At 33.8% G+C, this 16,067-nt stretch overlaps 3 protein-coding genes across 5 annotated transcripts in view; 1 reads left to right on the top strand and 2 right to left on the bottom strand.

The window, feature by feature from the left end:
- Positions 1 to 795: 795 nt before the first annotated feature.
- Positions 796 to 3,239, bottom strand: LOC105424177 (uncharacterized). Its single transcript, XM_089083860.1, is given in 3 exon segments — positions 796 to 1,679; positions 1,682 to 1,724; positions 1,943 to 3,239. Coding segments are annotated over 3 exon segments (249 nt in total). The 5' UTR covers positions 2,081 to 3,239; the 3' UTR covers positions 796 to 1,611.
- A 208-nt stretch (positions 3,240 to 3,447) lies between these two features.
- On the top strand, positions 3,448 to 6,974 carry LOC105424176 (uncharacterized). Of its 2 annotated transcripts, none has more exons than XM_011634268.3 (7): positions 3,448 to 3,704; positions 3,836 to 4,011; positions 4,080 to 4,231; positions 4,321 to 4,683; positions 4,780 to 5,171; positions 5,260 to 5,765; positions 6,130 to 6,974. In XM_011634268.3, the coding sequence occupies exons 1-7, from the start codon at positions 3,615 to 3,617 to the stop codon at positions 6,272 to 6,274; spliced, it is 1,824 nt and encodes a 607-aa protein (XP_011632570.2). In that variant the 5' UTR covers positions 3,448 to 3,614; the 3' UTR covers positions 6,275 to 6,974. The 2 variants fall into 2 exon arrangements, with proteins under 2 accessions (XP_011632570.2, XP_011632572.2); XM_011634270.3 differs by having other exon boundaries at positions 3,466 to 3,704; positions 3,845 to 4,011.
- A 236-nt stretch (positions 6,975 to 7,210) lies between these two features.
- rl (Mitogen-activated protein kinase rl) overlaps positions 7,211 to 16,067 on the bottom strand; it is a 9,983-nt gene continuing 1,126 nt past the window's right edge. The window contains exons 2-8 of one of the 2 annotated variants that reach the window (XM_089083838.1): positions 12,714 to 12,840; positions 12,517 to 12,627; positions 12,153 to 12,404; positions 11,911 to 12,078; positions 11,584 to 11,772; positions 11,358 to 11,516; positions 7,211 to 11,278 (exon numbers count right to left, since the gene is read on the bottom strand). In XM_089083838.1, coding sequence (XP_088939964.1) covers positions 11,391 to 11,516; positions 11,584 to 11,772; positions 11,911 to 12,078; positions 12,153 to 12,404; positions 12,517 to 12,627; positions 12,714 to 12,840 — 973 coding nt within the window. In that variant the 3' untranslated portion in view covers positions 7,211 to 11,278; positions 11,358 to 11,390. The remainder of the gene's footprint in view (positions 11,279 to 11,357; positions 11,517 to 11,583; positions 11,773 to 11,910; positions 12,079 to 12,152; positions 12,405 to 12,516; positions 12,628 to 12,713; positions 12,841 to 16,067) is intronic. The other variant, XM_011634267.3, reaches the window with a different exon arrangement.

Genomic DNA, 16,067 nt, shown 5'->3' with positions numbered 1-16,067 from the left:
AAAACACACGGACACACATTAATAATGAACAATGCAATCGCGGCTCGATTTAACGGCAGGATTCAGTTAGTACTTGTAGTGACGACGGGGGAAGACACGAGAGTTATGTGGGGATAACAAAATAAAAAAAGATTACATTTCAAATTGCTAGCGCCCCTTCTTATTCTTTTCTTTCAAATGAGGATATATATGGCCCAGTAAAGTGAAATGTTAGCAGTATTGCTCGCGATCTTCCGGCAGAAAATTGCACCAGATTAGCATCAACTGCGTTCGCATTAAACTAATATTTTGCAGCCTGTCAACATGACTTAACGTTATCGAGAGAAATCAAGCAGAACGTGACGTTAAAATTATATCAGCAGATTCTGCTTTTTGCCGACAATCTGCCGGTAGAATACAGATCCATTTTGTTTCCTTCAGTAGTTTAATCGTATTCTGCCAACATATTCTGTTACATTTCTTTCCACATTCGATCAACAGCATTGTATGTATTTGGTTTTGTATCAATTTTATTATCACTTTGCTAATAGATGCTTTGCTTTCGATAGACTTTACTATCTGGGTATTACTATTTTTTTTAAATAAATATTAATTTATACGTGTTTCAAATATCAAACAAGTTTTTGTGACTTCTTCATATACATAAAATTCGAATTTATCAATTGCTTATCATTTCGAGTAATTACGTGCGCAATAAATATTTAGTAAATCGATTGAATGTGAAAAGATTATTAATAGGTCTAAACTAAATTGTAATACTGTGAACCATATAAGTGAATTAGAAATCCAAGAGAATTTGAGGGAAAAAGAATAATTTATTTTATTACATTATTACATTATTTTTTATGTACATATATAAATATATAAATAATATTTATATCTAATTTAACTTGAATAAGTTTAATTTTAGCAATTTCAATATGAAATTGTTTTCCTTATTGTTTTTCTATAATTTTATTATTTAAAATAGAATTTTTTTTTAATTTAATAATTCTATTTAATATTTATTTAAAATTTTATTGATAGTCTTCTTTATCAAAATATGACTTTTACTTACATTCTTTTGTAGTCTTTTTATTTGACAAATAGCATATTTCAACTTTGTTTCCGTCCTTCTTTGTAAATTTAACATTGTTACATAACGTTTTTGTAATCTTTGAATTTTTTTTTACAATCACAACACTTATTATAGGTATTCAGCTTATCACATGATGGAGAAATTTAATAATCTTCCTTTGAATCTTCTTTTTTTATTATATTATTGTCTTTTACTTCTTTGTTTGTTGACTTCATATCACTTATTGATACTTAAATTTACATTGTTTTCCAGTTCTTCGATAATATAGATTTCCATGTTGTTTATCTTATTATCGATAATCAATTCTTTTAAAACAGATTTATCAATATGTATATTGTCACTATGTTAACATATTCATCATTAATATCACATGTATATAAAATTACTATTCTAACTATATTGTTATCTTGAGGACCAATAAATGTTTCCAATCCTATTATAAATATATAAAAAATAATAGCAAAATTTCTTTTAAATACAAATAGATAGAATTTTTAATATATAATTATAACATTAAAGATAAAATAAAAAATTTAAACAAATAAAAAATTACCTGTGTATTGAAACAAGGTAGGTATAGTATTCCTTTTTAATTTACGTAACCATCTACGCGGTTTTTTTCTCACATTTCGGGAGCAAAATGTTCCTGTACACGATAGATTTAATTTTATTTTAAAATTTTATATGTATCAAAAAAATAAATGAATCTAATTAACTTTCGATATTACCTCACACAATGGGGTGATACCCCGTTGACGTCCCGAATGATCACTAGCCACTTATAGGGGCCGACGCCTAGAATTTTTCCACTGTTCAAGCGCTATGAGTGGCTAGTGGCTAGAGTGGTCAATCGGGACGTGATCAAACGGATGTCACTCCACACAATGCCGAATGTATAGTAGGTTTCCAATCCTCTTGGCCAACATGCGCAATCCAAATTGCATATCTCTCTTTAAAAGGAAAATAACACATCTTTTTTTTCTTTCTCCGTGAGCGATTCATTGATGAATTACTACAACCTTTTGCTGCGCAACTGGCATTTCGAATTTAAATAAAATAACCTCAAATAATATAAACAATAATAATAATAATAATAACAAAATCTGAATTGTTACCAAGATTATGATGCGGTTCAAAGTCGTTTTAAACAGTGCAGCCTTAAACCTGATCTACAATAGGTAGCTTAAACCTTAAGCCGTATTATTCTTCTATAAATCGATTTTGATTGGTCAATTTCTAGCAATCTTGAGATTTGTATGAATAATGTAGAATCAGCCTTAAAATCTTGTATTCACGATAGTGATGCGAAAATTTGAAAGAATCGATTCTGACATTCGATTTTTTCTTTTTACCGAATTGATTTTTAGAATCGATGCATCGATTATAAAAAAAATTCTTAAGAATCGATTCTTTAGACTAACCTGACGCTCTGAATTAGCGTCAAACTAGATCACGTGATCAAAAATGACCATTCAGATTTCACTATTCTGTTTAATTTTGATCATGTGATCTAATTTAACCCTAAAACAGCGTCATAACGTGAAAACGCACCCTTAAAGCTGCTACTTTGTGGAAAAGCGAGGAAAATTTGATTATGTAATAATGCAAAGAAATTGGAAAAATTAGAGAAATTTCAAAACAATTAAAAAATCTTATTTAATAATATAAAATGAGAATCAAAGAATCGATTCTTTAAAGAAGGGAATCAATTCAGTAAGAATCAAGATTTTAAAAAATCGATTAAAAATCGATTATTTATTGTCCAGAATAATCGATTTTTCAAAAATCGGAAAAGAATTTGGCATCACTAGTCTACGATATTAGAAATTGTTCCGGGATCTCGGACCAATCATTTTTTCGCTCTTAAAAAGCGGTAGATCGATTGGCTATGGCGTCAACTTCCGTCGCATATCTTTTTCTTCTTCTTGTTATTGGGTAATTTCCGTTTAGTGACACAAGTCGACACAAGTATCATTTTATCCTTGTTAATCATTGAAAGCCAAGAAAGATAAAATGATACTTGTGTCGACTTGTCACTAAATGGAAAGCACCCATTGTAGCATGGTCGTAGCTTCCTCACGGAGCGAGCATAGGCCACAATTCATACAAAAAAATGAATAATCGAAATGATAATTGTGCAATAATCGAAAATGTGTGATGAGCAACAGCTGAAAGTAACGTGATGATGCAATATAAAAATTTTCTGAGGGGACAAAACATGTCCAATCTATACAACGGTTCGAAAATGATTCGTGCGGCAAGCATTATCGCATCCTGTGTGGAGAAGCCATAAGGCACAACAAAAAAGAACGGACCCATTACTTGTTATTGTCTATTATCAATCCTCACTCCATTTGTGGCTAGCAAATGTCTGCCACTATGGTTAAGTCTTATTTGTAAACTTGTTAACTTAAACTCCCGTGGACATTGCGGATCATTATTTTCGAGGTCAAACTACGTTTGTAAGTCTCACGATATCCATTGGTTTTTCTCAGCGATATTTAGATACGTAACGCGTTCATCTCGGGTTCACACAATGGAGGAATACGACGAACCTTCCGATGTTGAGATGGTGCCTATCGAGGATATAGATAAGTGGAGAGCGAATTTGAAACCAGAATCACAAGTACGGAAGCAAATAATCTTTATTTAAAATGTATATCCTTAGGAAGGGTACACATTTTAAATAAAGATTATTTATAAGGAATGGTATATTCTTGCTAATACATAATGAAATACATTTTATGTTATACTAAGTTCCTTCAGATGCAATCATTGGACAGTCACTCTGAGAGACCCACGGATACATTTACAACAGGCATAGATATATTCAGTAAAGAAGAAAGATTGAAGATGGAGGAACGAGCTAAGCGTTTTGGCTTGACAGAGAAATCTACAGAATCATTTAATTTAGAAGAGGACTTATATAGCAGGTATAAGATACTTTGTCGATTTGGAAAATTAAATCAATTATGATGACTTCATATTCTGATGATTGCAGTATGGGTATCATAGATGATGGTGAGAATGCGAAGAATGTTAGATTGAATGTTATTCATATGAGAGGAACTGAGGATATGAGCACCCAAGATGTATTTATATATTTTCAAGATTATGCTCCAAGATCTATTGAATGGATTAACGATGTGTCATGTATGTTTTAATGTTTGATTTTATTTGACAAAATGATGAGATACTGTTCGCTACTAATGTTTTAATATTTATCATTTATGATATTACAGGTAATGTAGTCTGGTTTGATAAAGTAACAGCAGCCAGAGCTATGCTGGGATTATCCAAAAGAATTTTAGGTAGTGTTGCAAAGTATTCAAATCGAGAAAATAATGATTCTGAGAATAGAAAGAATGACAAGATAAATGAAGAAAATGAATCTGTCGATATAAATAAAGATGGAAAGGAGGAGAATTGCATAAATATCAAAGATATCAATTATCCATTACCTCCAGGTATATGGAGGAAGGGTATCGATTATCCAAAATCTAAAGGAATCTTTTTAAGATTTGCTACCAGGGCGGATAAAAAACAACTCAATGCAGAAAAGAAGAGTGAATACTATAGGAAGTATGGAAATCCTAACTTTGGAGGTAAATATACAATTTTATGAATAACAAAGTTAAACTAGGATGAAGAATAATGAAGACAAAAGTATTAAGATTGCTTTGTTTCAAATGGATGTATAGGTATTAAAGGAATTCTAACAGAATCTCGTAAGCGTATGTACAAACAAATAAAACAGAATAAACATAATAAGTCATCAATTGAGGAAAAAAATCAAGATCAAACAAAGAATCCATGGGGCGCGTTGTCTGAGTCATGGGGTTTGAATGATGTTGTGGAGGAAGATTTTCTTCCAAGGAATGGTGTTAAAGACCAAGGACGTAGCATAAAAGAGAGATTGGGTCTCAAACAGGTAGATAAGGATACAATACAAGCGGAGGAATCGGGTGAGACCAGTTCGAATAGCGATAGCGATGAAGATTGGTGTAAACGTAGTAAAATTCCCCGAATGAGAATGCATGCCGATGATGAGGAAGAAAAAGTGCAGAAACGACGAGCGAAACTTCGATTTCAAGTTAGATTCCTTCTTTTTTTTTTTTTTGTTAATAAAATTATTCATTTATTTCCGAAATTATATCTAAGATATATTTTGTTTTCAATAGATGATTCTCAATAACTTAAATAGCAGCGGGGATCTACGATCAAAATTGGGAAGGCCGAAAACGAAAACACAATATCGCGAGCCTATTCAAGTGGTGGTTACAAATACAAATGCAACAAATTCGAAACGCAATAATACTGAAATAATCCGACAGCAAGGTCATCAAAGTGTAAAAGACATACAACCATCGGAAAGAGAAGAGGGAGAATGGCAGGAATCGGATGAAGAAAGCCATGAAGAGGAAGAAAACAAAGAGGAGCAGAGGCATGGCCAGCGTGGCTTAATGATAATGGAAGAGAGAGAAGAAGGAGAAGAGGAAGAAGGTGAACACAAGGAGGATGAAGAGGATAGCGGCAAAGAAGATAACAATGTACCTGCAAGGGAGGTTCAAGGTCCTAAAGGAAGCGTGATAAAGGTAGTCCCGCCCAAACCACGTATTGCTTCCACTGTATGGGCAAGATTAAATCATGCAAAAAGTGAAACCAGTGACAGCTATTTGAAAAAGAGGTGAGAAAATAATTTAATTTCTTGCTTATTGAAGATATCGAATATAAATGATTTCTCTCAATTTTATATTTTTCCTTTTCTATTAAATTTTTCATTTTAACGAACTTTCAAAATTAAATGTCCCGGATGAATTTTTAATTTAATCTTGTAGTTTTATTAAAATAAAATAAAATGTAGAGAAATATTATAGAATATAGAGTGATACTTTGTATAGAAATTGTAATATACAATGATTTTTAATATACGTCTTTCGGTATCTTTGAAAAAGTATACATGTTTTTATATATGTATAATATACAATGAGATATAATTCTTATGTATATATATCTGTAAACTCATAAATTATATCTTTTTTTTTTTAAAGGCAATCAGGTAATCGCGACTTGAGAAATACTCTGAAAAGTGGTGATCTGCGATCACGTATCGGAAATCACACTAGAGGACGTTCTCCTTTAAGAATAGAAGTTAAGAATGATAAATACACAAAAGACGGTAGTGATGGAAAGTGATTTTCATATGAACTAATTGTTCAAAAATTCGAAACTTGTAAAAAAGTGTACTCATTATTCTAATATATTGTTATAAGACTTTTTCGTAATATTTTATAATAGCTACGGTGGAATCGTTATAAATCGCACATAGACTATACGTATACACAGGTATATATAATTTACGATTTTAATGAAGTTTTTCTTTTTTTATCATTGGAAAAATTGCAATTATTTTTATGCATATATATCATGAGGAAAAAAAATTAAATCTTTATATATATAAAACTATTATTGTAAGCTATATAGTTAATAATCAATCTTCCAATAATGACCATTATTGTTTTATTTTTATTATTAGACAGATAATGAATGCTTCTGATGATGTTGCATGTATATTTGATTCATCGTGTATTTACAAATTAATATATATTTGTGCGGACAACCAAATATTTCGATCGAGATATTTGTGTAATTATGAGAAAAGAAAAATTTCCGAAGAGATTTCTTTTATGTTGTTTCGTAGTGCAAAACATAAAGCATGTATCTTTTACATCAAGAATATCAGATGAAAGTATAATTTCATAAGAACAGCATTGCATTACTCGAAATAACGAATCGAGATATTTTGTAAAGGCAACTAATGACCTAGGATAATACTCGATGTTTATTGTGAAAAAGGAAAAAAAAAAGTAACAAAAGAAATAAATGGTAATTTGTATGCTGTGTCACGATCACCATTTCTCTTTCGATTTTCTTATCGCTGAATTTTCCGCCTGACAAATTCTGTCGATGTGATCCGATAAACCGTGACCTATGTGAAAGCATGTCATAAAATTTTACTTTGTTATCCTCTGCGATGACGTAACCAAAAGTGAAGTTAACAGAAGGTATTTGTTTATGCGTTTAAAAGCTTACAGGGATCACACGAATAATATGAATAAAAACATCAAATGATTCGCCAATATAGCCGTTTTTATATTAGCACAATAATAGTTGGAATAGCTATTTAAAATACAATAGTTGATAATGATAATTTAATTAACATGAATTATGACGATCTGTCACGAATAACAATCATTTAGAACGGCAATCGAGGAAATAAAAAAATCGGATAAAGAACACAGTAAAGTACATTTATTTCTTAAATAGCTGCTTAGCTACATTCATAGGTTCTTATTTATCTCTTATATAAATATAATTTTCCCGTTGAAGACTATATTTTCAAAAAATAATCCATATTTTCAAACCGAAGTTATTGTACTCGAAATAATTTATTTCCCGCTTTTGCAGCAGTTTATTTTCATGCTGCGTTTTTTTTTTTTTTTTGACATCAATCCTGTAATTATATTTTATATTTGTCGAATAAATGATACATTAAAGATTATAATTTTAATCTTATTCACATGTATTATTTGAGTATTTTTTCGCATACGTGATAATAACTTGCATGATGAAAATTAGACGTGTGATAAATATAGCATTAAAATTTATTTGCTTCAATTTTAGCTTTCCGATTGTTTCATTTGTTGTACTATTTGTACACATTGTTCCATTTCGAATTCTTCCAAAAATTGTTGTACAAATTTAATTGATTGGGCGAGGCATCGTCTTTTTAAATTATCACGATTGATGCTCCGATAAGATATTCCTCCGCGATTTAACTCTTATAGTTCGTTTCAGCATTACAATCCAAATGATATTTACATTCGTCTTTAACGCTATGAATGCAGCTTCGGCGACAAAAACTATCAATGATTCACAGCGACACAATTGAAACGGACAAGACGATATCTTTCACGATTGACTTTAAAGTCAATCAAGATGATCAACGGGATCGCGCAGGACCAGAGCTGGAACGACAGAAAACCGAGGAGTAGAAACATCTCGGGGTCGGAATTCGTTTGTAAATCGAAAAGCTAAGTCGCTTAATTGAGCAACGGCTCTGTAGACTTTTATGTCCCAAATGGTCTCAAAGCAGCGCCGATGTATAAATAGGTCCTCCCGCGATGGGAGCCTTTCCCCGCGCACATCTGTGTACGTTTGCTGTGCACGTGTGAAAAATGCCGATCTTGCCCGTCGTTAAAAGGCAGTTGTACGGCCTTTTTTTTTTTTTTTTTTTTTTTTCTTTAAAAGTTTTTCTCTCTTTCTCTCTCGTCGTCTATATGTCTACGTAAAAACGCTAATGATTTAATCAACCATTCGTTAACTCGAAGACTAACAATTGTCTTTCTACTTCTCGAGGAAACGTAGATCCACCATCTCGCTCCGCTGCCTCTTCCACTCTTCTTTACACAGTTCAATGATACATTTCGTCGAAACAACATCGAAAATCGACAGACGAAATACTCCGTGAATGTCCGGATATATAAGAATCGGCAACAACAACAACAAGTACACATACACAACTTTAAGTACATTAGGCCCGATGATGTCGACGATGCTTTCTCGCCGACATATTACGCGCGACGTTCGCAATCTCAGCATTTTCCCCAAAAATGTATGTTTCTCCTTTTTTCCCCCCCCCTATCATTTATATCACAAGCTATATGTACTACGTATCCGATTATCATTGATAGCGAGAGCTTCGATTTCTCGTCGGCTTACAGTTTCGCTGAGCACACGATTTTATCGTCGCTTCCCCATTGATCTATGGTGTATAAGTACTGTAAAAGGCCTCGGATGAGAGCACACTCCGAAATAACACGCGTCTCGTTTAACTCTGCGGTAATAACACAAAGTCTTTGGAGCTAAACGCGATTAAACGTTTTTTACAGAGGGAAAATAGCTTAACATGTATTAAATTCTAACATATTATTATATTATTATGAACTGCTGTACAACGGCTCTCTGTCGAGACGAATAAGGTCCGCAAAGAGGTCACAAAGAGTCATACATGTGCCCACAGTACATTATTAATGTGAGGTTTTTAAAAATCTCTACTGCAAGATTCGTTATATTAATTTAATTCATATTTTTAACTTTGTCGCCGGAAGAATCGTGTGAGAAATAGAAGCACAATATCGAAAAATGTCTGTATCGGAAATAGTCCTTCGTACATTGAATATATTCATTCATGTAACGACAAAAACGGCGGCCCATCCGTGGATCGCGGGAAGAAAAGGTATACATTTATTTTACTTTGAGTTACAAGCATTGAAACTCCTGAGATTATCTCTAGTACAGCATGATCGAATTCATTTTTTTCTTTCAGAATCTGTCGTTACAGAAAATTGTCATCGTTACGAATTTGGATAATTTTCCTTTTGGAAAAAATTATGTGTGTACACAGGTAATTGGACTGCCTGCTGTCTACGCAACTCGTTTTGTAATCAAGGCGTGTGAGACGCGCGAGAAAAGTGTAAATTGCAGGAAATTCCTTAACTCTTTTGTCCACGATAATTTGACAAACACAATGCATACAATCGAATGAACATCGAAAGGAGATAAATATATATTAAATCGACGGAGATTGAAATTATGATATTAACGTAACGACAGAATGTTACTCGCCGTTATGTCCTTGACATCCACTCTTGCGTCTTGAAGGAGATAAAGAGCATGAATCATCTTCAACAAGAATCCGTGATTATTAGAAATACGTCTTAGATCTAGATAAGAATCTTACGAACAACGAATTTTTCTTTAATTATTAATTTATTGGATGTATCGAAGAACGTGAAGAACGTCGGTAACAGTTAATAGAGGAAGTAAATATCTTGCCCCTGTTTTAATATTTTCTTTTTTCTTTCACTTTCTTTGTAATTTTCGCTTCGTCTCTCACAACCTAGTTTCTGGGAATAGGACTGAAAAAATTCTGTCCGTATATTCACGCAGTAAGGCCGAATGGAGCTATCGAAATCAGTTGGCGAATTCGATTTCCAGTAATTCAAATTGACTTTATCGCGGGTAGAAAATTTTGAATTGCGATATCGATTTCAGAAGGCTCCAAGAGCGATGAGGTTCATATGAAATATAAGATTCGTAAAATCTCCGGAAAAAACTAGTTCGGAGCCTTCTTCTACATGTTCATTCAAATTGATACTTTATTCTCGTGACATGGGCACCATTATTATTATCACATGCTCGGAAAGAAAATCACGATTCTTTTTTTAACATTAAATTATATTATATTCTCGTGAATGTGTCGATTACGGCGTTTGCACGTCGTATATTCGCGCTATAACGGTTGACTATCACGAACAGATTAAATATCGAAAGATATTCTGCCACACACATACGTACATACGTACATACGCACACACAGTCATACGTATACACGTGAGACAAAAAAAAAACATCATATGAAATGAATTACGCAAATACTACAAGCGTTCGAATTTCGTAGAGTAAACATTTAGCGTACTCTGAAATTTTATTTATGATATCTCCGATATCGGGAAATCTCGAGGGACGATAAGCCGAATGTGTATTGCCCTAGTTATGCCATACAATCACGCGTTGTAATCTCAGCTATCTCGCTTTCGGGAGGTAAAAGAAATAATTCGAGAGAAAATGATGAAACAAAGACAAAGTATGTCGCGTGTTACGCCTCGTTACGCTCGCAAAATTATTAAATCACAGACAGACAGTATAGTATGGTACAATGATGATAAATTAAAAGTACATATTGTACCAATTGTGTTTATGTGTTTTTTGTGTTTTATGTATGTGTGTATTGTATGTGTGTGATATTATGCTATGTTCGGTATAACATAAGAAACATTACATTTTCTTTCTTCGAGTAAGGATGCGAATGTACAAGCGTATACGCGGATATTGCGACTGTTTCACTCACCCGACTAACCAGCTCGGTTAATCGTTCGTTGATCGCTGAATTAAATCTTTCATCAATATCCTAGTATCTTTGTATCGTCGTAAATTCGAGCGGCGATGAAGTCGCGATGATTGTTAAAAGTACGCTTTCTTCGTATCAATCTCGCTACTTGTTCATTTTCCATTTTCACTCTTTTCATTTTCAGATCATCGCGCGTATCTGCTATTATGATTCCGGCAGCAATGTGCCTGATGAAAGGAAAGAAAAATAGCATTCAGTTATCGGCTCAAGAGGATCAAGAGACTGAAGATGAGGCGGAAGACGAACATTAACAATTAACATTTAACAATTACCAGTAGACTACATAGCATTCTCCTGATTATTCTTTTGGAACAATAGAGTCTCTTCGAAAATATATTGTTTTAATACTTCTTTTGGAAGATCATCCAATTCCATGTCAAATTTAAACGGCTCCTCTGCCACAGGCTGAAATTTACATTACGAGTAGATTAATAGATCCATATCGCGCTCTTGTAGCAAATTAGAAACTTACCTCATCGGCAGGGTCGTAATATTGCTCCAAATAAGGATGCGCCAGCGCGTCTTCCACCACGATACGCTTATTAGGATTAAACGTCAGCATTTTATCCAGGAGATCCAAGGCTCTTGAATCCGCATTGGGGAAAAGACTCGTCCACGGTACCTTTGGTTTAAACGGCAACGATTGAAGATAATTCCGTGCCTGAAATCAGAATGCTTTAATGCCACCATGTTACAAACGTAAAGCGCGACGGGCGTACAAACTGCATTCTAAAATGCACATGTATTCCTGGATTAGATTCTAACGAGATGCAAAGAGGCAGACGTAAGCGTCCAGTACTTTCTCGTTTATGATGCACTCAAGATCCTCCGGCGAGGGCGATCCGAGGATACCGAGAATGTGATTTAACTGATCTAGGTAGTGCTTGCCGGGGAATATTGCTCGTCTCGAAAGCATCTCCGCCAGGATACAACCGACCGACCAAATGTCTATGGACTTGGTGTAACCCTGCGTCAAGGAAGCTACGTTAGAGCCAAATAGTTCTTGTTCTTCGAGTACGTTTTCCTTTATATGGCGATTACCTTGGAATTAAGCATAATTTCCGGAGCTCTGTACCATCTCGTGGCCACATATTCCGTAAGGAAACCCGCGTGATTGTGTTCCGGATCTGCGACTCTCGCCAAACCAAAGTCGCAGATTTTAAGGTCACAAGTGGTATTCAACAGCAGATTACTCGGCTTCAGATCTCTGTGCAACACGTTCGCCGAGTGTATATACTTCAACCCTCGCAATATTTGGTACAGAAAATAACATATGTGATCGTTACTAATAGCCTGAAAAGGAAAATTTTGTTTTGGACGTCTCGTTAAGTCTGTGTTTCTTTCTTCCTCCTCTCTAATTGAGTCTAGACAGAAGTCGCCTTTTATTACATAGGCGAATACTTACTTGTGTCTTCAGTAATTTATAAAGATCTGTTTCCATCAGACATTGAACGATATACACGTCTTTCATTTGCTCTATAGTCGGCGCTCTTAATATATCCCTTATATCTATTATCTGTGGCGAGAAAAAGAACAACATTAATAACAATATCAATTTATGAAGAAGTGTTACTTGCAAACTAGCTCGATCGTCCGACTTACGTTCTCGTGCTTAAACCTCGTGAGGATTTTTATTTCCCTTAAGGTCCTCTGACTATACGTTTGATGTTCAAACGGGGAAATTTTTTTAATAGCTACTTTCGTTTTGGTGAGGTTGTCGTAGGCGGACCTGCAAGAACGCATTATAAAGGTAAATCTAGTTGCATTTATTATTCATTCAACAGGGTTCTCTTCGGCGCGCACTGTTTCCTCCACGCGCCTCGTAATTCTCGAATTATCTCGCAGTGTACGTCGGGGTTGTATGAATAAATGAGAATGTTCTAACGAATAATAAAAGTAGAAGCAGTGTTTATTTTAAAATATAAACATGGAAAAATAGCAACATGCATATTTTGCACAAATTATCTTTCACAAAAGGTAATAGAAGCTCCAAAGCATGTTATTTTTTGATTGAACGTATTTCATACGTTCGCCAGATTCTATGTTTTTGAGATTATGGATTTTTTATGTACTCCATCCAATTTTTCATCACGCATTCCAACCTACTCACGTAAATTCAAAATTTATACATTTGAAAATAAATTGAAAAAATAATGAAACAACAAATAAAAGGAAAGAAAATTTCTGTTTCACTTTTATAGATTTAAAAATAAAACATGACTGTATAATTCTGATTCAAAATAAAATGAAAAAGAGAATTTAAAAAATAAAAAGACGATTTTCATTTCCTGCTACATATATCTCTTTCATTTAATCTTGATCTTTCTGAAGTTTTTTTTCCATTACGTACTTTATCTTTGATCGAGTGTATAAGCGTACAAAATGTATGTCTACAAAATAATATGTGATATTTTTATAATTATTAATGTAATATAAATTACACATATATTTTTAAAGATCCAAATAGAGTACTATTTTATTCGATAGCGTGCAAAACAAAATATATGTAGAATTTCTCATAAATTTAATTACTATCCATTATTTTCAAGCTAAAATTTAATTCAATAATTTTTTAATCAATTCGTATTTTTAATAATTAATATCTTTTTTATTATAATGAGTTGCGTATATTATTAAAAAATTAAATCGATTTGAACATTTTTAAGAAACTCACCCTCGGGAAACGCGATAATATCCAAACTCCTATTTAGGAAACTCTAATTAAGATTACGTGTTTATTATTCCAAATAATTATATTTTTATTTTTATTTCGTAATTTGTTAACTAGAATAATTTATTACTTGAATAATATTATCGATGACATGACGGGCCAATCCAAAGTTGCTTAATGTCCAAACTCTCACTTGAGAAACTCTAATAACGTTTTCGATGCAATCGGTTTTGATCGTTTCGAGAGTGATTAATGACGTTATACGATCTACTTTGAGTGACTAAAGTTATAATCAAACTCATAATCACATTTAAACAGTCAGATGCTTAATATTTACAAGGAAAATATATCGAAAGTATAATTATATAAAATTATTTCGCACTAAAAAATTTATTAATAATTCAACATATTCTACACTATTTTTCTCATATTTTTAATCGAACCCGAGTTCGTGACGCATATTCAGTTTAATCGATCGTCAAACTCGCTGCAGTCGGAAACGCTTTAAGTTTAATCTTAATGTCTTTAACATTTCGAAATGTATATCTTATTTTAAGCAAAAATTAATAAAAATATTTTAAAATAATTTTCTTTTATTTATACACACGCGTCAATTCCTGTTATTTTAAATCTGTTCATCAGCGCAAGCATGCAAAATGGTTCAAGATCTTTGTTTATGTTTCTCCAGGGTACATCCCCTTTCGATGAATAGAAACAGGGAGCAGAGTCGTCAGGGCTTCATTCACCCGGCACGCTTATCTTTCCCTTTTCTGTTATCGTTTGGAAAAAAATTTAGTCCTGTCTAGCGGAGATTTGTTGGCGGAGAACCATGTGTCTAATCACGCGGCGGTAGGATGTGGCTTGCGACACACGAGAATCCGTTGGCGGTTAGTTAAATCCGCTCGATTTCACATGAAATCTGTCTCCAGATGTGTTAAATCAGGGTCGCAACTAAGGATTTCGATGGAGATCGAAGCGACCGAGAAACGTACTTCCGGAAGAAACGTAATTTCCGATACACCGCGCGCGCAGCCGGGTTTCTAATTGAAACTCTAATCTTTAATTTATGAATGTACACGGAAAGAATTCTGTTGAATCACCTGAAAATGATCTAAAAAAAATCAGGTATGAAATCTGAACCTTATTCTGTTGAGTCATAAAAATAATTGTGTAGAACATTTAAGCGTGATGTAAAAATGCAACGTCCTATATTCCAGCAATCAATTTAAATTTCCTGCATAATTATTTTTTAATCGAAATTCGATTAAATTTTAAAATAGTTATAAAATATAAAATAAAATAATTATAAAAGATAAATAAAATTAAGATGTTCTTTCCACAAACAATGAAAAAATAATAAATTTAATTAAATAAAAAAAAAAATAGCTACGAATGTTTCTTTTACGGCCAATTCGATCGCTGTTTTGTTAGAAATGTTTTATTAATTGTAATTAACACTGAAATTAAAAATGGATTATAAAATATCCCGAAGGGATGTGTATACGCGCGCGCGCGCGCGCGTGTGTGTGTGTGTGTGTGTGTGTGTTGCGTTAAAGTAAGATCTACGGGAGAAGCTCATAAAAATCAGGGTACATCAAAGGCAAAGAGTTACCAGGAAAAAAGCCCTTTAGTCGCGTATAAGTCGGGGCTTTGATATTTTTATTCGACATCAATATTGTCAACGCAATATCATAATAATAGAAAAATCAATTCCGAATTTCTCAAAGAATCTGCCATTAGAATCCGAGTGTCGAGCAGAGAAAGAGAGAAAAAGAGGGAGAGAGAGCACTCTCGCGCGGGTTAGAAATATCTTTTGGCGCGCAAGCCACCGCTTTCGCCTACCAGATTGTACTTGCCCTGTACTTGCGTGGGGGATGTTATAGTAACAACAATAGATAGAAAGACCAGAAATATAAGGACAATCCCTGCGAAAAGCGCGTTGCGCGCGAGTACTTTGCCTTCCACGTAATCCGTCGTGATTTGATCGCGCGCACATTTAGAGATATCACCTCGATAAAACCGATAAGATTAAATCGTAAGATGCAATTTCAAGTTATCAAGTGTGTGTGTGTGTGTGTGTGTGTGTGTGTGTGTGTGTGTGTGTGTGTGTGTGTGTGTGTGTGCGTGCGTGCGTGCGTGCGTGTGTGTGTGTGAATGAAGCGCGGAGGAAGGAGCGAAGGGGAGGATAGGAGAGGAAAGAAGGGAGCGGATAACAAGGAAATGGAGAAAGGAAGATAAATGGAGAAAAATCACACAGTGAAAGGGGCGTGACATGCATTTGAAAG

Source organism: Pogonomyrmex barbatus, unplaced genomic scaffold (genome assembly GCF_055798465.1).
Source record: "Pogonomyrmex barbatus isolate J1 unplaced genomic scaffold, ASM5579846v1 scaffold8, whole genome shotgun sequence".
NCBI lineage: Eukaryota > Metazoa > Arthropoda > Insecta > Hymenoptera > Formicidae > Pogonomyrmex > Pogonomyrmex barbatus.
This window is presented reverse-complemented; position numbering and strand designations above follow the sequence as displayed.

Bases quoted from the DNA above. Each gene is read 5' to 3' on its own strand.
- LOC105424176 (XM_011634268.3), top strand. From the start codon at position 3,615: ATGGAGGAATACGACGAACCTTCCGATGTTGAGATGGTGCCTATCGAG. The intron at 4,012-4,079 runs GTATAAGATACT...TGATGATTGCAG, and splicing joins GAAGAGGACTTATATAGCAG to TATGGGTATCATAGATGATG. The intron at 5,766-6,129 runs GTGAGAAAATAA...TTTTTTTTAAAG, and splicing joins GACAGCTATTTGAAAAAGAG to GCAATCAGGTAATCGCGACT.